Here is a 23445-nt window from a genome sequence, read left to right on the forward strand (position 1 = left end):
CCAACCCTCAGGGCCCCTCAGAGCAGCCACCACCCTGCAGGTCACTTCAAAGCAGGACAGGGCTCAGCAGGAGGCTCTGCTACGCCCTGGAGGACTGAAGGGCTGGTACTGAAATGAACCCCAGCAGGGAGGGCAGCTGCCAGGGCCTGGGATGGCGCTGCCCAGCTTCTAGCTTCTGGTGGAACAAAGTACCTCCCGAGGGCGGGAAGGGGTGAAAGGGAGGGGAGCGGATATTCAGCCCCATTTCAGCACGAATTTCTGTCTTTGAAATGTCTGTGACTTCTCCATGTAAGGGTTCAGGGGCCTCGTGTAATGTGGAAGTGGCATTTGCACCCCTTCATCAGCATAAACATCTCTGCAGAGTCCTACTGGTGCCATCAGGCCTTCGGCTCCCGAGCAGCGGGGACTTGTTTTGTCATCTAACATGGTGAAAAGCCAGGCTCTCAAGTGCTAAATGGCAGGAGGGGGAAAGTCAGGGGATGGGGAGACGTGGAGACAGGGAGACAGGAACCAGGGACGCAGAGATCTGCACAGAAGGCCTGGGAGAGAGGAGGACCTACACACAGAGACAGATAAGCAGAAGAGAACAAGGGAGGCCTGGGACACAGACAGAAAATGACAGCGTGTTGGGGGGAAGAGCTAAAGTACTGAGGGACAGAGAAAAGAGAAGGAGAAACAGACCCCAAGAGACGGAAAGGTGGGAATACAGGTAGAGGGTCATCAGCAGAGAGGCAGAGATCAGCCCAGGAGCGGCCTCGGCCCTGCCTGATCACGGCCCCTGGCTCCAGACCTCCTCCAAAGTCCGGAACACCCTGCTGCTGGGCACTGGCAGTTCATAGGCCCTGGTGGCCCCAGGCAGCCGCATTCCAGGCTCAAGGGGACAATGGCTGCAGGTCATTCTCCCTTGTTGCAGACTGCAAGCCTGGCTGGAGTTCAGCTCTGGGCTGAGCTCAAGGACAGCAGGGCCCCTTGGCCTAGCTTGGGGACCCTGGGCTGCATCTTCTGGGCTGGTGGCCACCAACAAATAAAGCCAATTGCTGGAAGGCTTTGAGGCCTTTCTAGGTGTGTGGTTCTCTGGAGAAAAATCACTACTGGTTTCTCAGAGGCGTTAAGGAAAACCCCGGCCCCTCTGAGACTTCATGAGAGACCCCACAGGGAGCAAGGGTCTGGGGTCTTGGCTGAGTCTGCAGGTGGGGCTCTGAGACCCAGCAGTGCCCCAGCCTGGAGGCAAGACCATGTGACCTCTGGGTGCCCGCTCTGTGCACCGGATCTGCCAGAACTTTCTGCCTGTGCAGGAGATGCCACTGGGCTGGGCTGGTATCTGAGGACCCCAGTGAGCAGCAAGTGGCTGCCTGTGCTAGGGAGCCCGCTCTCTCCACCTGTACCCCAGGCTATAGATCCAGGATGCATCGTTGCTGGAGGAGCCTGCCTGCTCCCCTTTCATGGAGCGCCATGGGGCTGTGATGGTGCTAGAGTTTGGATCTCATATATCCCCAAAGGTCTGTGTGTCACAGGCTTGGTCAAACCGAGGTGCTTTTGTGGGGAGGGGTGCAGCCATTGAGAGATGAGAGCTGTGGGGGCCAGTGGGGTTGTGTCTTTGAAGGGATTAGTAGGACCCCAGTCTTTTCTTCTTCCTCTTTTTCTCCCTCCCAGCTGCTCTCCTGCCCTGATGTGCTGTCTAACCACAGCCCAAGGGATTGGGCTCGCTGAACCCAGGAGCCTAAATAAACCTTTCTTCTCACCTAAGTTCATTCTTTCAGCTATGTGCTATAGTGGTAGAAAGCTGACAGGCACAGATGAGTATTTTGAGCAGTTCAATCTTGGCTTTTAAAGCACAAATCAAAAGCTCATGAGATGTATAGAGCAAAGAATAGCTACGAGAACTCTTCTGCCATCCCCCAGAAGAGCTATCTGCTTCCCAATCCTAGGGAAGGGAAGGCTGTCCCCAGATTCCAGGGAAGGCCAAGGCATGGGCCCAGCCCTCTGCCTCGCAGGGCTGGCCAGTGAAGCTGGGCATCCTCCGAGCCCAGGGCGGAGCTTTCATCTCACTGTGGAGACACGTCTGGAGGCACAGGAGTTTGGTAACTGCCACCTGGAGCCCAGGGCATAGCTGGCCTGTGGAATCCGGGATTTTTATTTCAGGAAGTGGTGGTGTCAGCTTAGTAGGATCGGGACTAGTGCAACAGAATTGGGGGAAGTTCCTTGTGGTCCCCCCTTACCTGAGTGTCCCTTACAAAGTGGGGAGCCCTCAGGAGGCAGGGAGAAGGGAGTGCATGGCTGCCAGTAACCCTTCCCGCTGCTGGTGCTTCCTAATCCACCTGCCACTTCCATTGCCATTCCCCCTACACTGTGGAGAGTTCTCTTCTCTCAGTCCCCAGCCTGTCCCTGAGGGCCTCCTGAGAACAGGCTCCAGAAGGACCCCACTCACCTGTTTCATCTGCACCCCTGCCCCAGCCTCAGACACACACCCGTCCCCTCTCCACCCGACCTCCTCTGGATGCTCAGGGTATGGATTTTCAGGAGTCTGCCAAGCTCCAGCGGTATAAATAGTTTATGTCATATCCAACTATTAAACATGATTTTAATCCCACTTGTGATGTCGGCTGCATAACTTGCAGGAGGGCAGCTTTGATGTAGCTGGTGGAACTGAGATCACATTGAACAGATGTTACAGCCGAGAGTCTGTTAGTGTTTCCATCAGCAACCTGCACGCGTGTGTATGTGTGTGTGCATGTGTGTGTGCGTGCATTTTCAGGGGAAATACTACAGAGGGAGGGAAAGAGAGAAACTTCATGACTCAGTGATTTCATAGCACATCCATTGGAAACTTGGCAGCTGGACACAGACTCCAGATGTGGGGAGGCTTCGTGGGTGGTAAGCTTTCTCTCCCATTACTCAATCTGGAGCCTTTGTCTTCCGTTGGGTAACATAGAAAGACCAAGGGAAACAAACAGCAAATGTGATTTTGCTGAGTTCGGATGCTTCTCGGTTGACTGAGAAAATGAGCAGGTTTGCAAAGACGGTCCAGATCCGCACCGTGGTGTTCTCGGCAAACAGTTGGATGCTTATGGAATGAACAACAGAGGAGGAGGGAGCAGGAATCGAGAGGCAGGAATCGAGAGGCATGACCGGAGGCTGTGCCTTGGCTGGGCAGGCACATCTAGACACCATCTGTCTGGGGAAGCATCTACCCTGGGGGATGGAGGGCACTGAGAGACACTGCTACACCCCTGGGAGTCACTGCCACACCCCTGGGAGTAGACCTGACACTGGTAATGAGTCAGGTACAGTGCTGGGGGTTGACATGAATGGTTTCATTTTGACCTCAAGGCAAACTTAGGAGGTTAGCATGAAGCCTGCTGTGCAAAGATGCAGACATGGAGGCCCATAGCAATGAACCCATCGGGTCTACCTCACCCAGTGAGAGGTGGAGCCAGAGTTCAGGCCAGGAAGAATGCCTGCCCGCCACCATGGTGCTGAACCGCCTAGGATGGTCCGTCTAGAAAACCGGGCACCTGGGTCCTAAGCCTCACTCTGGTCACATTGCCATGTCCCCAGCTGACATGGGAAAGAATGCCAGGCTGGGCCCAGAGACCTGGGCCTCTGTGTAGACCGTATCACTGATACAGCCAGTGAGTGGGTCCTCTTGCTGGACTGATTCTAGAGCATGTCTTTGTGTGATGATGATTTCCTTGTCCCTGGGAAATATCTTTTGGGTGACAGATAATGAGCTGGAGCAGAAACACTGCTTATTCTCATGCTTTCCTGCCAGGGCTATGGTTGTTGTCATAGGAGAACCAACCAGGTCATTTCTTTAGAGCAGGATTCTGTAGCTGGCATGGCTCCTGTCCAGGCTGGGGAGAGGGTGAAGGCAAGAGGACGGCGGGGGGCCGGTAGCACAGTGGCTATGAATTGCAGCCCGGAAGTAGGGGTTTTGATGCCTTGTGTCTCCTGCCCTTGCTCCTCCAGACCTGGCATGTGTCTGGGGAAAGTCCTCAGCCCTAAAGCAGGAAGAGACCTTGGACATCATTGATAAAATCAGAGGAAGAAGAGTTCCCAGGGGGAAATGACAAGCTGACACATGCTCAGCTCACAGGTGTGGCGCTGTTCTGGCTCAACAGCATCCTGGCTCTTCTCCAGGGCTGAACCTCTGCTCTGTACCACAGCTGTTCACCTGGACAGAGCAGATGGTCCTGAGGACTAGGCCAGACTGGGGCCAGTGGAGGGAGGAGCCCAGGGTGCAGAATTTAAGGAGGGCCTCCCTGTTGGGACTCACCCTATGCTATGACCTGCCAGAGGGAGCCTCTCCTTAAATTTTAGACCCTTGGTTCCCTCCTGGCTCTCACTGACTGAGGAGTGCAAGGAGCCCTGGCTACGTGGGAGCAGGTAAGGGGGGCTGTCGCAGCCAGTAGAGAGACGGTGAAGGCAGAGCGTTCCCAAGAGCTCTACCACTGTGCCAGGGTACTGGAACCCAGAGGATGCTCACGTTCCCTTCTTCCTCCCTCTGGGATCTGAGTGGTTTCTGCCAGGGTTCTGGGCATTTGTGCTGTCTGTCCCCAGTGAGTCCCTAAGACACCGCTCCTGTAGACTCTGGCTCCTTGGCAGGCCATGGAGATCTCAGAAGCCTCAGATGAGCCAGGGCTGTTAGAAGGTGTTTTTAAGTGCATTAGCTTTAAAAGAGTAAAATGGTGAGTGGGACGTGTACACCAGCCTCAGCTCCAGCTTGCCACTCAGCCTATGACCAAGGGGCCACCAGCATGCAGTGACATCACAATCTATGGCAGGGAAGGACATTCGAGGGGGAAAAGTCCACTTTTGAGGTCTGGTACTTCAAACCTAAACTAATCCTTTCTTGGTAGGCAGGCTGCTGGGATGGCCTTGTTGAGCTCTTTTTGGTTCCTGAGGGATGACAAGCACAGAGGGAGACTTTTAGGGGACCTCGGGAGACTCCTTTAGGTGGCTTCTGGAATGTGACGCTGGCCGAGCTTCATAGTCTCGCTGTTGTCAGTATTAACCATCACATCTGACACCTGCGGGGACTCAGCTGGTGTGAGGACAGTGAGGGTTACTGTGGTAGATGCTGGAAAGTGAACCTGCCTGGGCTTGAAACCTCTGTGGCCATGGGCAAGTTAATTAACCTTTTGGTGCCTCAGTTACCCTAAATGGTCACACCTCCTCCAAACAGATTAAATAAGATGATGCCTGCAGAGTATAGGCTGACTGTACACTTACTCTTTCTCTTCCTTATAGACCTTTTCCAGGGCATATTCTGGAGTTCTAGGACCTTTCATATCTCAGTGTCTACACCCTGGCTTTCTCTCCAGCAGCAGGGCCGGCGACTGACTGTGCTGACCAGTAGGAAATCTCTACATCTAAAAGCATTGGGGGCTGGGGATTTAGCTCAGCAGCATAAGCGCCTGCCTTGCAAGCAGGCAGTCGTGAGTTCGATCCCCGGTACCGATAAAAAAGAAAAAGACCAAAATAAATAAATTAATTAATTAAAAAGAAAAGCCTTGAGGTGTGATGTGAAATTATCCTTTGCAAAGGCACTTTGTGCTTGCAATGATGGTATGAAGGACAAGATGGTCCTTTGTGCTCAGATACAGAGTGACCACCCCACATTGCTGTGTGCACCACCCTGTCTTCAGAGGGCCTGGACCATGGTGGGGCTGCCAATCGGTTCCCACACTGGGCCTGGCCAGCCTGGCGGGCTGATGGCACTCACGCTGGATGTCGATGGTGACTGAGGTCTCCTTCCCTCCAGGGATGGCTTTGTTGGTGGCACGGCACACGATGCTCTGCCCATTCTCCACGTCTCCAGGGGAGATGAAGAGGGTGCTGACGATGCTTTCTCTCTTACCATCACGGAGCAGGGTCTGGAGGGTAAGAAGGGACAGAAGGGCTCATGTCACTGGGCTGGGCTGGCCTGGGTAGAGGATAGGCCCCAGCTTCAAGAAGAGCAGAGAGCAGACATAGAGAGAGTGTATGTGTGGGATGGGGCTGGGGGATTAGCTCAGGAGATGCAGGGTGTCTGTCTCCACTAGAGCTGGGGGCTACCCTTGGCTTCCTGCTCTGGATCGGTTCTGGGCTGTGGAAGAAAAAAGGAACCAGAAAGATTGCTATCATGTTTGAAAATCAACCTGGACATGTAAGTCAGAATAACAAAAGCACCCATGCTGGGCCTAATGGAAACCATGCTTTGCTGGGTCCTTTGTAGAAATGAACTGAACATCCATCCATCCTGCCTCTGGTGCTGGGGTGATCCACCGGGTCTGCAGGAGGAAGGGGGTGGTCTGGAACAGGTGGGTCTGCCACTCCTGAGCAGTGATAGTCTGCAGAAGAGGGTGCAGTGAGGGGGATGGAGGTGACAATAGTTCTGGGGTGGGGTGGGGTAGAATGGATGAGCACCCACTCTTTCATTACTGTTCAGAGTAAACCCTCGCAAGGCTTCACCTCATCCCACTTCTCAATCTGGTGGGAGGCTCCACCCAGCTACGGCAGGAGGACGCTGTTGTCTTCCATTGCATAGGGAAGGAAACAAGTGAGACCGAGAAAGGACAGCATGTGACCACACTCACACTTCCAGCTGATGGTAACAGAAGCACCTGGGCTCTGGAGGGTTGAACAATGTCCCCCGAGTCTACCTAGAACCTTGGAATGCGGCCTTCCCTGAAAGCAGGATCTCTGCGGAGGAGCCATTATTAATGGGTGGAGGATTTAGAGATGAGATCACCCTGGATTCAGGGAGGGCCCTGCATTCACTGACAGGCGGCCTTTCAAAAGGAGCAGATGACACGCGCTCTGAGGCCAGCGCTCTCCTCTTTTCTGCCTTTTCCTATTGGGCCCCAATACTCTCCTATAGCTGGTTCCCCGTTACAGCCACTACCCCTCTCCTCCCTTGTGCCCCTTCCAGCTTCTTCCCCAGCAGTTTGGGGGTCCTTAAGGAAGAAGGAACAAGCCTGGGTGGGTGTGCTGGACGGGAGGGACATTCGGCAAGGACTGAACTCAATTCAGCTTCAGAGCTGTCCAGTCTGGACAGAGGCTTCACCCAGGGGTAGGAGCATGATGCCTTGATGCGTCTTACTTTTCCAGGATGGTAGCCAGGAACTAGACAGCTCCACTGGATCCAGACTGCCCATAAAACAATAGTGGCATTCTCTTCAATTTGCTCAAGGGCCCAGAAATAAAGGAGCATTATCTCTGTTTTGCAAGAGAAAACAGAGTTCAAAAGAAGCCAAGAACTTCCTGGGCAGAGCTGGACGTGCATTGACAGTTGGGGGACCTCTGTGTATGACCTTCTGTCCTGTCTCCCTGAGACACCGGAGGCAGTGATTGTGAGCTATACCTTGCAAGTGGGAACTCAGTACCCATGTACCTTAGGGGCCATTTACCGAGCCAGTCAGTAGCAGCTTGCTAGAACCTGTCCTTTGGGCCAGCATTTCAGCAAGGCCCCTCTCAATCTGGGGCCAAGGTTTGCAGCCTCTGGGACTAGAAGCAGCTGGCCTGAGTCTCCACCTCCATGTAGCTCAGGGCATGCTGCTGTTAGGCTGAGAGAGCCCAGGGCCCCCGACTTTCTACTGCATCCCTTGGGGTGATCTCCAGGCTGGAGGCATCCCTGTGCTACCTTTCCTGGGAGGTGTGGTCCTGGCCCCATCCTGGGCTGATGAGCTGGGGAGAGGGATGCAGCCAGTCCCCGTGGTCCTACAGGGTAGAGTCTTCAGGTCAGCTTTTGGGACAGGGTGCTCCAGTGGAGGCCCCCAAAAGCAAGCTGGTCAGAGGGAGCTCAGCCGGCACTGATGACTGTTCTGGCTCAGGACAGTTCAGCAGAACTCACTAGGACTATAAATAGCCAAGTGCTAATAAGAAACAATTTCCTGGATGAAAATACGACCTCAGGGTAGTGGAGGGAAAGAGAGGAGGGGCCGACATTGTTCTCCCATCTTCTTTTCTTTACTTTTCTGAGGTGCAAATAAGGGACCCTAACATCAATTTGACTCTGCCTAGGAGCCCCACGAGGATGGCTGGATCAGGGCTGGGTGTTGGGAGGCCTGTGGGTGCAGAGGGGAGCATCAGGGAGGCCTGGCTCTCATTAGCCCGCCTCCCCTCCTCCCCAGCCCAGCCTGCTCCTCTGCCTCTGAATGATGATTAATGACATATTTACTGTGTCTGGGCGGGTGCTTTTCTGGGAAATAAAAATTCTAGTTCAACTTGTTTGTTCCACCTAATTAGAGAGAAAGGGAAATGTGTTCATTAAACAAAGGGGAAAAAATGAGGAGCGAGCCAGAGCCCCAGAGTGTCCCCTGCCCAGGGTTGAGGGCCGGACCCCAGCTCTCCCCCAGGGAAGGGGGAAAGGTCCAGGTTGCTCAAGGCTGGAGGAAGTCTGAGGGGTGGCAGGAGGGATCCTCGGAGATGGAGATGGAGACGGGCCTGAAAAAGTGGTGAGGTGGCCCATCTAAGCCCGGGTTTTCTTTTCCCTTCATCTCTCCCAGGTCTTCTCACCTCTCCTTTCTTCCTCTTTCTTCTGTTCAACCTCCCTTTTATAACTATTTTCTCATATGCAAATGAAACTTTGGGACTTGGTGGCCTTGAAGGTGCCAGCCCAGGTAAAACTTTCTGTCATTTGCTGATTCATGTCACAGCCCTGCTCCTTGGCTCTCCCAACCCTGCACCCTTCTCCTCCGTCTTTTCCTCACTGTGCTGGGCTCTGGGGATTCACTGCAGGCACTCAGGTCCCGCCTCCAGCTTCTGAAAGCTTTCCTAGCACGCAGATCAGCTCTGGGAGGAAGTGGATTCCTTATGGCAGGTCGCTAGCTTCTGGAGCCACCACTCACCGCTTCCCTGGACTCCGGGCCCAGCCTCCCAGGGTCCAGGCTGTTCCCTTGCTGCCATGGCGATGTTCCTGTGTTTGCAGATATGCACCAGGGCATACGTGCAGTGCACCGTAAATGCGTTGTGCATCCAGCACGAGCGTGCCAAGCACATTTCTCAGAGGTTGGCAGTGCCTGCTCCTGCTCGTGGGAGTTCTGGGCCTTGGCTCTCTTCCCCTTCCTGGGCTGCTCCACTGACTTAGTGCTAGCTCTGGAGCTGCTTCCTGTCTATGCACCCTCCCCTCAGTGACCCCACATTTATCTCCTGATTTTCCCAGCAGTGGCCTGGGAGGCTGGACTGCAGTGGGGACAGTGGGTGCTGGGCCAGTTGCCCCAGGCAGGGTGTGAGCGACTCTGTTGTTTTCAGAGCTGTGCCTTGGCCTGCGGTTGGGAGCCAGGGACCCAGAGGAAATGCAGCGTGGGTGCCCTAACCCTGCTGCTAAATATGGGAACCTCATTGCTATGCAAACAGCCTGGAGAGGCCTTGAGCAGGCCTGATTGCCTGGCAACAGGGCTGTCTCTTTTCTTCCTCCTCAATCACCTCCCCCACCTGCTGTGCCATCCCCCCCATTCCTCTGCTTCCCTTTTTTTAATGCTGCTTGGGGATCAGGTAGGCCTGTGGTCACCTGGACTGAATAAGCTTCACATGGGGAAAGCATAGGACCGCAGTGTCATGTGCCCCAGACCCTGCATTCAGCCTTGCGGCCTAGGGTCGCCGAGAAGGGCAGGGTGGGTGACTGCCGCACCATCGGAGCTGGGTAGAGCTCTGGAAGGGGTGCGTGGTGAAGGCTGAGGGCCCAGGGGATGCCAGCCCTTATCCTTTTCCTGAGCAGAATCCCTGAGCTGCTCTCAGCATGAGCTGAAATGAGGCTGGTGGAGGGTAGTTGGTGCCCCTTCAGCAGACAGGCAGCCTGAGGCTGGAGAAGACAGACAAGCAGGGCCAGGGCTGGACGGTGGTGCCTCCCAAGATCAAGCCAGCCTGCTGGGCTCCGGGCTCCGGCACAGCAGGGTCAAGGCCTCCCTCCTCCCCAAAGCCCCACCCACCAGGTGGGCAAGAAGTCTGCTCCTGGGCCAGGCTGGGGAGGTTTGCTCCAGGCTCAGCCTGCACTCTTCCCTGCCTGCCTTTCCTGGTGTTTCCAGACGAATGCCATGTGACTTCTATTCTGGTATCAGGCCTGGAGAAGGAGGAAGAATGAGGAGACTGGCTGTCCCCAGCTGTCCCCAGATGCCTGGATCTGGGTGTCCAGGAAGACAAATGGGAAGAGGCAGCCAGACACTCCCAGAACTGGAGGCAGTGCCAAAGGTCCTGGCTAGCTATGAGGCTCAGCCTAGCATCCAGGCCAGCAGGAGGCACAGGGCTGGCTTGTGCGGGCCCAGGGTCTGAGGACATGTCCTCTTGCTGTCGTTTGTCAGGAGGGGGCCTAGTGTCTGGCAGGTGGGAGGCTCATCTTTGTGCTGCTGGCCACGTGGTGGAGTCACATGGTGGAAGTCACTCTGCTTCTCCAGGCTGAGCAGTAATCCACAGACTCTGAAGCCGCCCCAGCTGTGGGTTGGCTTTGAAACCATCCCAGCTGTGGGTTTTAGACTTTGGAGGAGGAACAGGGGTTGGGACAGGCAGGGGTCTGGGGGAGGGAGCTGGTAACACTAGCACACATGTCTAGAGCCCGCACCTCTTGCTGTACTCCTCAAAAGGCCCCTTCCATGCATACCTTCCTGGCAGTCCTTCTGCAATCCCAGCAGGTGTCCCTGATTATCCTCCCCAACATGCAGCTGAGAAAGCTGAGGCAGAGAGATCAAGCCAACGTGATGGGAAATGGAGCCTGGGTTTGAACCCTGGTATACAGGACTCCAGGGCCTGTTCCACTCTGACATCAACACAGCTTCTCAGAAATTCGGAAGGCCAGTGAGGGGCCAGTGGGTGACAGGTCACAGTCCTAATGGCTGTGTTTGCTTTGCACCCACTCTGCCAGACTTGTTTCCGGCTCATTCTTCACAATCACCCTTTCCCCAGGTGCTGCTGTTGTTCCCATGGGGACCCCAGGGGTGATAATGTTAGGTCTCAGAAAGAATGTAGTGGAGCCAGGATTCGAGTTCAACACTCAGATTCTGAGCCCTGGGCTTCCCTGCCCACCGCATTACAAGTACCAGGGCTTCAGACTCCAAGGCCACCAAGGCTGCCCCAGGGGTCTGTCTGGGGGACCTCAGGACTTGCCTGGCTGTGTGTGTACGCATACATACTCTCACCTTCTCCTCTCCCTGGGCTGTGGATGCCCCAGCCCTTCCTCATGTTTACCCATCTGGGGCGGCTGTGTCTTTGGGAATCAGTGGGAAGTGCTGTCTTTCATAATGGTCCTTTCTGACCTGGGGTGGCAGGGACCCTTGCTTGGCCAAGCCCCTGGGAAAGAGGCCTGAGGGGGTTCTGACAGCCTTTAAGGCCACTCCAGGGGGCCCCGTGGACCCCACCCTTCTCAGTGCTCCTGCCTATAGGTGTGCAGTCTGCCCAGTTTGCTGGAGCGGGAGCATCTCTCCAGGACATTTGATCCCAACCTTTCATTTCCCCAAGGAAGAAAGCCAGTGCAGGGCAGAAGTGCTCCCATGCCATTGCCTCCATGGGAATCTGACCTGGGTGAGGTTGGGGTCCCTGGGGAGAGTGGCCCCCTCCCGGTGTGGCACCAGGCTCCAGAGGAAACTGCACTATGTGGACGGGGATGTCTGCTGGCTCCAGGAGGTCTTGGGACTGGTCCCACTGGGTGACACTGCCTTGCTCATCTCAGGAGGGTCCAGGACACAAAGTCCGGTAGGGGCCAGCTGGTCCAGCTTGAAGGACTGGAGGACACGCCTCCAATCCTCTCTATCCCCCTGGGCAATTTTACATTTTACAGTGTCATGGCGTGGCTCCTGCCCAGGCCGTGAATTGATTTATCTCCCACAAGGCAGCACACCCTGCTGAACCCGTGCCTGAGGGAAGGCATTTGTCCTGGGATCTGCCCTGGGCTCTGGGTGGTGGCCAAGCTTTGATAGGCTGACCCCTTGGCAGGGTAGTTGGGTCGGACAGGAAGGGCACGCCCTTGGAGCAGGGCAGGCTTCCTCACATCCTCTGCAGATGGCCAAGGCCTTTCTTCTCTTTCCAGTACCATGAGCCAGGAGCCAGTGGTGGGTGGGGACTGGGAGAAGCTCGCTTGTGTCCCTCTCCACCCCCTAAGGCCACAGAGGGACTGGAGGACAGAGCTGGGGCTCTGGATTCCTCTGGGCTCACAGGGCGCCTGCCCATCTGTCCGCAGCTATCCTTGGAGTGGACAGACAAGAACAGACCTGGGGGTCAGGGGGCTGCAGTCCAGACCTGGTGGGACTGCCATGGCGTCATGTGTGAATCAGGGAAGCGCTCAGCAGGACACAGGGCACGTGAGAGACTGTGGGCTGGATTTCTGACTCCCTGGCCCCTGAGTCAGGGATCAGGACACAGCAGAACGTAACAAGTCTCACTTGGCTGCTGTTCGAAGGCCCAGTATAGCAAATGGGAACACAGGTCGCCCAGTTAAGTCTGAGTTTCAGACAATGCACAATTTTTTTAGGGTAAGTGTGGTCTGTTAATACATTCCATGCAATATTTAGGACATACTTACACTAAAAGTGTACCTTGTGTTTTTCTGAAAGTCAAATTAATTAGGCATCTGTCTTAGTTTATTCAGGTTGCTATTCTAAGATACTATAAAGTGGTGGCTTATACTCCACAGAAAATTATTTCTCCAGTTCTGGAGGCCTGGAAGTCCAGGGTCAGGGTACCACCATGGAGTAGGAACCAGAAACCTGGTGTGTAAATGACCACCTTCTCACTGCTTCCTCACATGCTGGAAGGGCAAGGGGTCTTCCTTGGTGTCTTTCAAAGGACACTAATCCATTGATAAGGGCCCCACCCTCATGATCCCATCACCAGTCCAAGACTCTACCTCCTAATACCAATTCCAGTGGGTGCTACAATTTTAATTTGTGAGTTTTGGGAGGACACAGTGAATTCAGATCATAGCGGCATCCTGGTTTTTTTTTTTTTTTTTTTTTTTTTTTGAGACAGAATCTTCCTATGTAGCCCAGAATGGTCTTGATCTCATAAAAATCCTCCTGCCTCAGGATCCCAAATACTGGAATTACAGGTGTGTTGCACCACACTCAGCTCAGTTTCCTGTATTTTATCCATCCCTGAATCTCCTCCTGTGGTCACAGCCTGTTCGGTAGTTTTTCACCTTGTCTGGCAGTTACCCTAAGGCAGAGAGGAAGACTCTGGTGGGAGCCAAAGTGACACAGGTGAAAAGTGACAAAGGATGCTGAGACACAGAAACACCAGGCCCGGACAGAGGAGCCCTACAGAGAGACCAAGCGGCTACCCCCTGACTGACTCACCTTGGAGTAGGTGGCCCCGTTGATGACCTCGCCCTTGCGCAGCCAGATGATGGAGGCCGCAGGCTTGGCGTTGTCTGCATGACAGGTGAGGTTGAGGGGGTCCCCGGCCCGCAGGCTGATCACAGGTCCCCCCAGGATGACGGGGTCGTCGGGTGGCACTGTAGGAGAGGAGCAGAGGGGTCAGGCGGGTAGCCCTCCTGAGGGTGGCGGGTTGGGTGGGTCTCACGGAGAGGTCACAAAGGCTAGCCATCACTTTAATAAAACATGGACTTGAGAACCCAAGTCACGCCTGCCGCCTGATTTAATCCTCACAGCAGTCTGGAGAAGCAAAGGCTATACCATAGTGGAGATTCTTATCCCAGTGGGGCGGACTGGGGCTTCCTCTCCATGATGGGGTGTGGCTAGAGTCTGATGAGCGGTGATTTTGCCAAGAGAGATGGGGTGTGGTGCTGTCTCCCATTCCCTGCCAGCCTTCCTCGGGCACCTGAGCTGTGGAGAACACTGCAGCCTCAGGGTGGGGGATCACTTGGTCCACTCTTCTCCTTGGCAGCCCCCAGGCAGAACCAAGAGGCCCCACAGAGGAGGTGATGTTTGGGCTGAGGGCCTCAGCTAGCTGTGACCCTCTTCTGGGGAGCTTCCCAAAGTCCTGCTGCCAGAGTGCACCTGACCCACTCAGTCCCAGTCTCTGAATGTGGGTGAGCCCTGGGCCTCAGGACTTTTAAAGGCTCCCTGCTGGATCCCCAAGGGAACCAACCTTTTCTGGACTTTTGCCCAGGTACACAGCACTGCTTCCACAGTGATCATGGCATTGCAGCTGGGGGCAAAGAGTTTTCCAAAAACCTGTGTGTGAGGCCTGAGCCCATCCTGGCTTCTCTGTATTGTGTTTGGGGGATATTAGATTAGCAGGAGTGCAAACTGGGGGAGAATGGAGTGGGGCTGTGTTGTGGGAGCTCTCAGGCACGCGCACACACGTTCACACACACAAACATCCACCCTCAGAATGGGTCCTGATTACATCTTCCCAAATAAGTGGTTATCATGCTGGTTATTCATGTAGCCATGCATTATTGATTGGCTTCGCCTCACCGCACACCAGATGGGGGGAGGAAGGGGTGCGGGTGGGGGCTGGGTGGATGGGGTGGGGAGGGGTGAGGAGGGAGGGTGTCTGGGGGACCAGCCGGCTGAATAGCAATCAGCAGTCACTCCTGCAGCTGTAGCTCAGATGGGAGGAAGGGTGCGAGTCATTCCCTCTGCATTCAGACTGGGCCGAGAGAGGGGCTGAGGGGAGGGGGGGAGCACGGAGCAGCCCAAGAGATGCATTTTTCATGTGCTTCCCTCCCAGGATTGGTTATTATCCTGAACCACGATAGAGTTCGGTCTCCTAATTTTTAATCACAAGGAAGGTGGAAGCGTTAGCCTTTTTGTGATTAATCCAGAGATAAAAATAGTTGACTGTTTTGGTGTTGTGCTTGTTGTCAATCAGGGGAAAAAACTGCATTAATTATTGGCAGACGGGGGCCCAGGAGAAGACCTGTGTGGATCCCAGGCAGGGTCTGCGGCCAGAGCTAGAAAACAGTCTTGGGGGGCAGTGCAACCCCGTTTCCCACAGCACCTTCACCTCGGCATTGCTGGGGAAAGAGACGAATCATTTCAGGAAGGTTCCAGCCTGGCAGGGCGCTCGGCGACCTGCAGGTCATGCTGGCTTCCAGGCTTTGGGCAGTGGCCAAAGGTCTCCCTCCCTGGACTCCTGCCTGGGTGGGCAGTGTGGGGCATCTGCCCCTCTCCCATGAGTGGGCAGCTCCTGAGGTCTTTCTCAGAGCTCTGCTGCCCGAGTCCATCTGGGGAGTCTTGAGGCAGGGGTGGGGTTGTCACACAGTGGTTTCACATTGACACGGAGGCTCCTGTCACCAGTGAGTGGGCTTGGCAGGACCATCCTGCCAGCCCTGGCTGGAAGGTAAGTAAATATTCCTTGGTTTACAAAGTAAGGTTCTTTCTCCCCTTTGTCATGAACAAGATCCTGCCACTCAGATGTCTGCAGCTGCCCCCCAGTCCCATTGCAGGCTCTGAGGAGAATGCCCACGAAAGTCTCTGTTCAGGCCGAGGGCACATGGGCAGGGTCCGTGCTGCCTGACACCCACAGGACACGGCTGAGGGGGCTGGCGTTGGAGGCCCCAGGCCCACTGTGCACTACAGTCTGCTCGCCGCCTCTGTGCCCAGTGACGTGTCAGGGCCACTTGACCTGCTTGCTGGCTTTGGTCTGCAAGCTGGGCCGATCTTCCTGGCAGCCTGAGAACCTTCCCCTGAGGCAGCAGCACCCAAGCTGTCACCCAAGGGCCCCTTGCTGGGCTTCCAGGAATTGCACAGCTGCTCTGCCAGCCCAGATGGTTGGCACCATGGATGGCCCATCCAGGACACAACTGCTGTGTGGCATGGAAGTGCTGGCATGGAGTGTTGGCATGGAAGGTTCTCTTGCCCAGTGGTAGCTGGAGTGGGGGAAAGTCAGCTGGGCCACCCTCCTGCCCACAGCTGCACAGGAGGGAGCCGCCTTTGGGGGCAGGGCTGTGTCCCTGGCTAAGTGGCAGTGCACAGTCCGTGAAGCCTGCTGAGGTGCAACACTGCAGACCTAACCTGTCCTGGCCCCTGCTCTGCTTTCAACCCCTGGGGTTCCCCAAGGTACAGAGCGTAGCTTGAACCTTCAGTGTTGCCCAAGCCCTGAACCCCAAGCCCTGGCTGCTCCCGGGACATCAGCTCTCTCCACCTGCTGCTCACTCCCCAGACCCTGGCCCACAGGCTTCCTGTCTGCCTCATGGCCGGGCTCCTTTGTGCATGGAGTGGGGCAGGGGTCCTCGCCCTGGCGTGGTCCTTCCTGGACCCTGGCCCTGCTTATTCCTTCCTGTCCTCAGAGGTGCATCTTCTGAGGTCAGCACTTTTGATACCACAAGTGTGTGTGTGTGTGTGTGTGTGTGTGTGTGTGTGTGTGTGTATGTGTGTTGTGCTTCAGGCTGAGAAGAATAAATGTTGGGACAGTGAGGGACAAAGAGGAGGCCTGTCCTAGGCCCAGTGGGGACAGCTAGAGTGTCACTGGAGCCCTTTACAGGGAGAAGGGAGCCTGAGGGGAAGGGCTTGGTGCTGGGGTGTGTCTCAGCCTGCCGTCTCTGCGTGGAGGGCAGCAGTCTGGATCGCAGGCCCACAGGCTACAGAGATGGCCGCAGATCAGAGATGCTTGGCTGAGTGAGAGGCTGTGCTGGTGGTTTGCATTTCTTTGTTTTTGCAGTTCGTCCCAGGCCCTGGCAGCTGTGGAGGGTGGGGTGGGGGTGGGGAGTGGCCAAGCTCTGCCTGGCATCATAGTGTCGCCTGCCTGCCCATCAGGAGAGCAGATCTGGGACCTCTGGGCTCAGCTCTCACACACTTACAACCTTCTCCATCCCAGTGACGGCTGAGTGGCTTCCATCTCTACCCCGTGCATCCTGGGCGTCTGCCCACCGAACATGTCCCACGGCACTGTCCACGTATGTGGCCCCCCCTAGACCGTGACTCCCTGTCTTGGTGCCTCCTCCTGGCAGGGCGCCTGCCGCGCAGGGCACCTGTGGTGTGGACGCTTGCCAAGCTGAACTTGGCATGTGTCCCCAGTTTTATGAGACGTGTGATTGTGGACAAACATAATCTGTTAACTTTAGTCCTCTTATCTGGGAAGTAGAATAATAAAAGGGTTATTTGGCAGCGTTATTAAGAGGATGGATTATATTTATGGCCTAACGAATACAGCGAGGGCTTTGTGAAATGGTTATCCATATCTCGGATAGTATACCCAGTTTTAAGAAGAATATTATTTAGCTTTGTGATTATGTGACAGGCCCTGTGCCAGGGTCTATTACGATCTCCACCTTACAGGTCAGGAAACTGAGGTGTGAGAGGGCGAAGGACTGGGCTGAGATCACAGAGCTGTAAGGGGTGAAGACAGATCGAGACTTGGGCTCACATAACCCTGGCACCCTCACAGCTGCCTGTCCCACGCAGCCCTGCCCTGCCCCTTCCCCGGCCGCCCCTGGGCAGGTTCAGCCTTTCTCTGTGGGCATTTGGGCCCTGCACTGTTCTCTCTGCCTTTCTCCCAAACAGTTCAGCGGGCTCTAGCAAGTTTGCACCTGCTGAGGGCTGGTGCTTTCAGCGATGTCTGCGAAGAGAACAGTAAGGAGTTTGCAGGTCGGATACACAGACCTGAGTACACTGCTCACTTTGTGGTTCTGCCCACTTTTTAGCTTTCGGGTCAGTGTAATCCCAGTCTCTGTTTCTCATCTACCCAGATGCGTCACCTTGTGGACAAAGTGCAGAACTGCAGGATGTCAAGCCCGGAGGAAGGAGAACCTGGTTTCAAGGGTCTGCTTCTAGTGCTAGCTGAATACTGTCTGTCTTGGAAATGTTGTATAGAATTCCTTCTATGTGACAGGTCTTCTTCCAGGTACTGGGATAACTTTTTGCCCTGGGAGAATTTACATTCTCATGGGAGAGTCAGCCTACTAGACTGCTCTGATTTGCTAAGTATAGTCCTAGGAGGAAAATGAAATCAGGGAAGAAATAGATCCACGCCAAGCTGGCCTCTAGGACACTCCCTTGGTTTCCTCCTGGGTGGTTTCCTTCTGTCTGTTTCCCACTCCTTAAATGCTGGTCCTCCCTAGTCTGCTCTTGCTGAGCACACATCAGTCTGCACATCTTTCAGTCAAAAGTGCACTCAGCTACCATCTTCAGGCAACAAAGCCCAAACTAGCATCTTGAGGTCCAGAGCCATGACCCAGCTGTCCACAGCCTTCACAGTTCAGCAAGTCTGACACGGACCTCTCCTCTGCTCCAGCTGGACCTGTTTTCCTGGTGTTCCCTATTTGAGACCTAGCCCCACCACTGACCCACCAACACAGAAATCTGGACTCCATTCTGCATTACTAACCAACACGTTCATTCTCTGTGATCTCAGATCTGTCCTTCCCTTCTAGTCCCACTGACCTCCTGGCTCAGGCTGTCCTCTCTTGCCTGGGTTACACTGCCTCACCCACAATGCCATGCCCCCATCCTTTACTCGGTTCTGAGCGATCCCTGAAAAAGCTGATCATCCACCCATCCATCCATCCATCCATCCATCCATCCATCCATCCATCTATCCATCCATCTATCCATTCATCCATCCATCCATCCATCCATCCATCCATCCATCCATCCAAGTGTTCACTCACCTCCCATGACTGTGTACCTGGCATTTCTTGGTGTAGAATCCTCCAAAGGCCCCTCACTACCATCTGAATTGTCTGAATTTACCCCAGATCTTCTGCCTTGTTTTGCATAATTTCTTGCTTCAAATTCTCCTTGTGGATTGGAAACGCCTGCAGTTGCTGGCAGAAGTCACTCTTCCCCAGTGTTCCCTTCCCTTTTGCTTGGCTTACTTGGGTTCAAACCCTGAGTCTCACCCTTACTAGTGGGCGGCCCTGAGCGAGTTGCTCGGTCTCTTGGCACCTTCATTTCCTCATTAGTGAAGAAGAATAAAACAATCAAACCAGATGCACTGCATAGGTGTCAGGATGTGGGGAGATGGAACCTGGAGAAATGCTTTTTACGGGGTCTGATATACGGATGTAGGGTGCTACTGGTTCTCGAAGCAGATTGGGTTCATTGCTTTGGAAGACAAGGGGCAGAGGATCTGGGAGCTGTGTGCATGAGGGCTGGCCATGAAAACCTCCACTGAAAGTGAGTCAGAAGACCCTCACTCCAGAGGCGTCCTGTCTACATCCAGAGGGAAGAAATGCCACATTCAAATACATGATAGGAAGCGTCTGAACAAACAGGTGTTGGTGAGATTCCCACTGATCACCAACAGGTCCACATCCCGTTTGGCCCAATCTTTATTTGACATGGTGCCCATTCTGCATTGACCCTAAGCAGAAAAACAGTTTCCCCTGGGACTTAGATCTTCATTTTTTGGCGGGGGGGGGGGTACAGGGATCAGACATGATGTCACGCTTGCCAGGCAGGCACTTACACCATTGAGTTAAATCTCCAGCCCTGTTCTTCATTTCTGAAGGCCTCTGTGTCACGTGAAACTCTGGTTAAATAAACTTGTCATGCTTTTCACTTGGCTGTCCTTTGTTGTAAGGCATCCATCCCAAGTCGGCTGGGAAACTTTCCGTGGGGGCAAAAATTTTTCTTTTCCAGTTAGCAAGAGCTAACCGACACACTCACTCCTACACGCCTGCCCAAAGCTCTGGGGCTCCGTAGTAACCTCAGAACCAGCCTGCAGCTGTGGGCTCTCCACCCCAGTTACCTCCATACAGCCAGGAACTGTATCACAGCTCCCCCTTGTTCCAAGGTTCCCAATGCTCCAGCATCAAAGCAATGCCTTGTGGAACTGCATTCCAGGTCCTGGCAGTTAGTTACAGGTCGTCTCTCTGGCTCTTTCCCCCCTGGTTTCACTGAGTGGACAGGGAGGATGGCCTGTCTTTGTGAAGTTCCCTTTGCGGAAAGGCTGCCTGCCCCAGGCCTCTGCCAGCTGGACTCCCCCCTCTCCTCAGTCTGAGCAAGGCTGCTGCTATCTCGGCACTCTGGGGTATTCTGTAAGACTCAGCCCACCATCGCCTCTTCCATCCTGCTCACACCCTTTTCCCTGACCAGCACCCCTAGGTGTCATTCATTTGTGAACTTGCCTTTGGTTCTCTATGGGCCCCAGGGTGTCACCTCTCACCATCTAATATAGTCACAAGGAAAGAGCAACAATAATATGAAGAATAGCTAACACTGATATAGGGCTTTCAGGACAGCAAGAACTCTGTCGGTTACTCTTGATGGATATCATTCAATCTTCCTGACAACCCCATATAAAGTGGGCACAATTATTATGCATACGTTAGAGGCAAGGAAATGGGGGTACACGGTAAGGTTACTTGCCCAAAATTCTATAGCTAGTGAGCAGCAAAGTAGGATATGTGTAGGGCTTCCAGATGTATAGGGGGCTGGTTAAATATAAATTTCAGAAAAACACAATATTTTGATAGTAGGCTGAGCTGAAATTCACATTTTAAAGGGGCATCCTGCATTTTCTCTGGCAGTCCTAGAGATGAGTTAATGACCTACGTGGTTTAATTAAAAAGGCATTTGTGTTGTCTTCTGACCCTCCCTCCCTAACTCAGGTCTGGGTAAAAACGACTTGGGGTGGGATACAAATGGGAATTGTTTAGGATGCAGCTCTCTGAGTTAGAATCTGGAATTCCTCCACAGCCCAGGGGTGACGGGCATGGTCCCCAGCATGGTGGCGCTGGGAGGTGGTGGGACCTTCAGGAGGTGAGGTGCACAGGGAGGTCACTGGGGCATGAGCTCCAGAAGGAGACTGGCGGACATCAGCTCTGACTCGTGGCCTCTCTTTTGCTTCTTGGGCAGGAGGTGAACAGTTGGGTTCTGCCGTGTGCTCCTTTCAGGATGCACTGCCAGTGGCCCAAGCACTGGGTCAAAACTGCTAAAACCATGAGCCAAAGTCACTGTTTTCTCTTTATAAGCTGATGACCTCAGGTTAGTTCTTAGTGACAGACAGCTAGCACAGGACCCCACCTCTTCGTGGCACAATAGCACAGAAGGAGGTTGGGGCAGCTGGGAGGGAGGGAAGATGGGCAAGAAAAACACTTAGTGGCATGTGACTTGGGGTAAGGGATGTGGAGGCTGAGTTTCAGTTCTCCCCCAGATCGGGGGAGACCCTGGGCCAGTACAGCTCCAAGGTCCCCTGTGGAGGGTCAGACACTGGGAAGCCCACTTCTCCCTTGGATCTCATACTGTCTGGGGTAAGGAGGACCACTGTGAAGTCAGGTGCGTTGCTCAGCCCCTGGCTTGGCCAGTCACTGGCTGAGTGTCTGTGTGTCACTTTCTAACAGTGTGCGCAGAACGATTTCTGACAGAGATATTATGGGCAGGGAGGGGGTGCCGATGAGATGAGTGGACACGACTGTTTGGAAGGTGCCTGGCCCCACAGCAAGGACTCATAGCTGTGATACTCCAGGCAGAGTTAGAAATGTGCCTTGCCCACCACCACAGTAAGAGCGCAGTCCATCTCAGCACTGCCAGTTCAGGAAGCCACCCCTACGCTGTGCATGGGCCTGCTTCAAACCCTTGCTGTATGACCACCTTGTCCTGCGCCCCAGCCCCAGACTGCCTCGGTGAAACGGTTGTTGTCCTGCCTCAGAGGACCCACAGGACCACTGCAGGTCCAGGGGCGATGGAGGTACAGAGGGTGCAGAACAGAAGCCAGGGCGAGGGAGGCAGATGCCACAGCGACAAAGTCAAACAATCCCTTGTTTTCCCTCTTAAATTAGGACGAGGATGTTCTGTTTATCTCTGATGACACCCTGAAAGAGGCTCTGAGCTGTCTCATCAGGGAGGGACTATTTACAAGGAGCTGAATGTTTCATCCATACTAAGCAGGCAAACAAACCACAGGCTGCATGTTGAGCAGAGGGCTGGGGAGCCCGAGGGGACTGCCAGCCTGGATAGTGACCTGCCTGTATGCAGACCTGTGGTGTGCCTGGCCGTGGCTGGTGCAGGGTGGTGTATGACCTGAGGCACAAAGTGAAAAGCTCTTTGTCTCAGTTACTTTTCTCTCATTGCTGAGACAAAACACCTAATACCCCCATGTTAACGGAGAAAAGGTTTATTTAGCTTACAGTTTGTAGAGGTTTCAGTCTATAATTGGCGGGCACCAAAGCACCAATAATTGGGTGGCCTGGTAGAGGGGAACAGTTCATGGTGGGCAGAAGGCAGCAGAGCAATAAGACAAGGAGAAGCTTCTCTTCTTTCTGTCCCTTATACTGTACGCAGGCTGCTGGGATAAAGACAGTGACAAACCAATCAGTGGGCTGATGTGGTAGTCACCTACCCTTAACCCTAGCATCCTTCATCCTGGCACTGTACCATGGACCAGTCACACACCGCAGACCCAGCTAACTCTGACAAAGCCCCACCTATGACTACACGGGGAATCTCACCGTCACAGTCTCAAAACAACGACAGCAGCGGCAGCAACAACCAAAAAAAGAGAAAAAAAGAAAAAAAAAAGAGCAAAAGGGACTGGAGATACAGCCCAGTGTGAAGGCCCTGGGTTCAGTTCTCAGTACTGTAAGCAAAATCCCCCAATCCTGGGCACACCTCAAGTGTGACAGGGCTTCATAGTGCCCGCCTCCTCAGGAGAAGCCAGCAGGGAAGGGGCTGTGTGGTGAGTGTTGGAGGAGAGGAAGCTTTAGGGCCAGGATAGGAGGAGAGCTGGCCAGCTGGGAGGCGGGCATCTACCCTATGAGGAAGGGCTCGCTGCCCTCCCACAGCTCCGTTCCCGCACTGAGGAGCACAGGACACACGAGACCACTCCCTATCCCCCCTCCCTAGGCTTTCAGAGCTTGCCCGCTAGTTCTGACCTTGGCCTGGTTTGGGGATGCTCCAGCTCCTCATGGCTGGGTGTGGGAGAAGCCAGTCACAGTGGCTATTGTGTCCTTGTTTAATCTTCACAGTGACCTCCTGCAATGGGCTCCTTTGAAGTATCCTCATTTTACAGGTGGACAAACTGAGGCATAAACTGGCCAGTCCTCTTAGGGCAAGTTACACCACTAGCCGGTGGGGGCCCTGGAAGCTAACCCAGCACCTAATGGTGCTGCAGGAGGAACGTGAGAGAAAACCAGGCCTCTTTCCACCCCAGATGCATTAGCACGCTCAGAGACAGCCATCCTGACCCAGCAAAGGCCGGCTGGGGACTGTGTCCTCCTTGGACCCATAAATAGAAGCAGAACCAATCTGGATCATTTTGCTACAGGCTCCCTCTCAGGCGTTCACCTCCTGGAGAAGCTCACAGCTTTCAGTAAGGAGGAAAACAGGGCAGGTGGGAAACTTCCCTGCCGACAGCCTGGAATTCCGGAAATCTTCACAGAAATGCAGGGGCTCAGAGACAAAGGCGCCTTGTTAAAGGTTTTAAAAAGTAATCATAGCCAGCTGTGGTGGCCACTCCTGCAATCTCAGACTTCTAGGAGGCTGAGGGGGAAGGCTGCAAGTTCAAACCCAGTGTGGGCAACTTATTGAGACCCTGTCTCAAAAAATAAATGAAAGAAATGAAACAGAATGGGCTAGAGACACAACGCAATGTGGAAAGCCCAGGGCTCAATTCCCAGCACTGTAAGAA

At 54.3% G+C, this 23445-nt stretch overlaps 1 protein-coding gene across 7 annotated transcripts in view; it reads right to left on the minus strand.

The window, feature by feature from the left end:
- Nucleotides 1–23445, minus strand: part of Kirrel3 (kirre like nephrin family adhesion molecule 3) — a 547843-nt gene that overhangs the window by 24899 nt on the left and 499499 nt on the right. For 6 of the 7 annotated variants that reach the window (XM_063256032.1, XM_063256030.1, XM_023566166.2 and 3 more), the window contains 2 exons: nucleotides 13263–13420; nucleotides 5726–5876 (listed from right to left, as the gene is read on the minus strand). In XM_063256032.1, coding sequence (XP_063112102.1) covers nucleotides 5726–5876; nucleotides 13263–13420 — 309 coding nt within the window. Of the gene's footprint in view, nucleotides 1–5725; nucleotides 5877–8831; nucleotides 9006–13262; nucleotides 13421–23445 lie in introns of those variants that run through there. The other variant, XM_063256033.1, reaches the window with a different exon arrangement.

Source organism: Cavia porcellus, unplaced genomic scaffold (assembly GCF_034190915.1).
Source record: "Cavia porcellus strain 051 isolate PalLab524CR breed Dunkin Hartley unplaced genomic scaffold, mCavPor4.1 scaffold_9, whole genome shotgun sequence".
Lineage (NCBI taxonomy): Eukaryota > Metazoa > Chordata > Mammalia > Rodentia > Caviidae > Cavia > Cavia porcellus.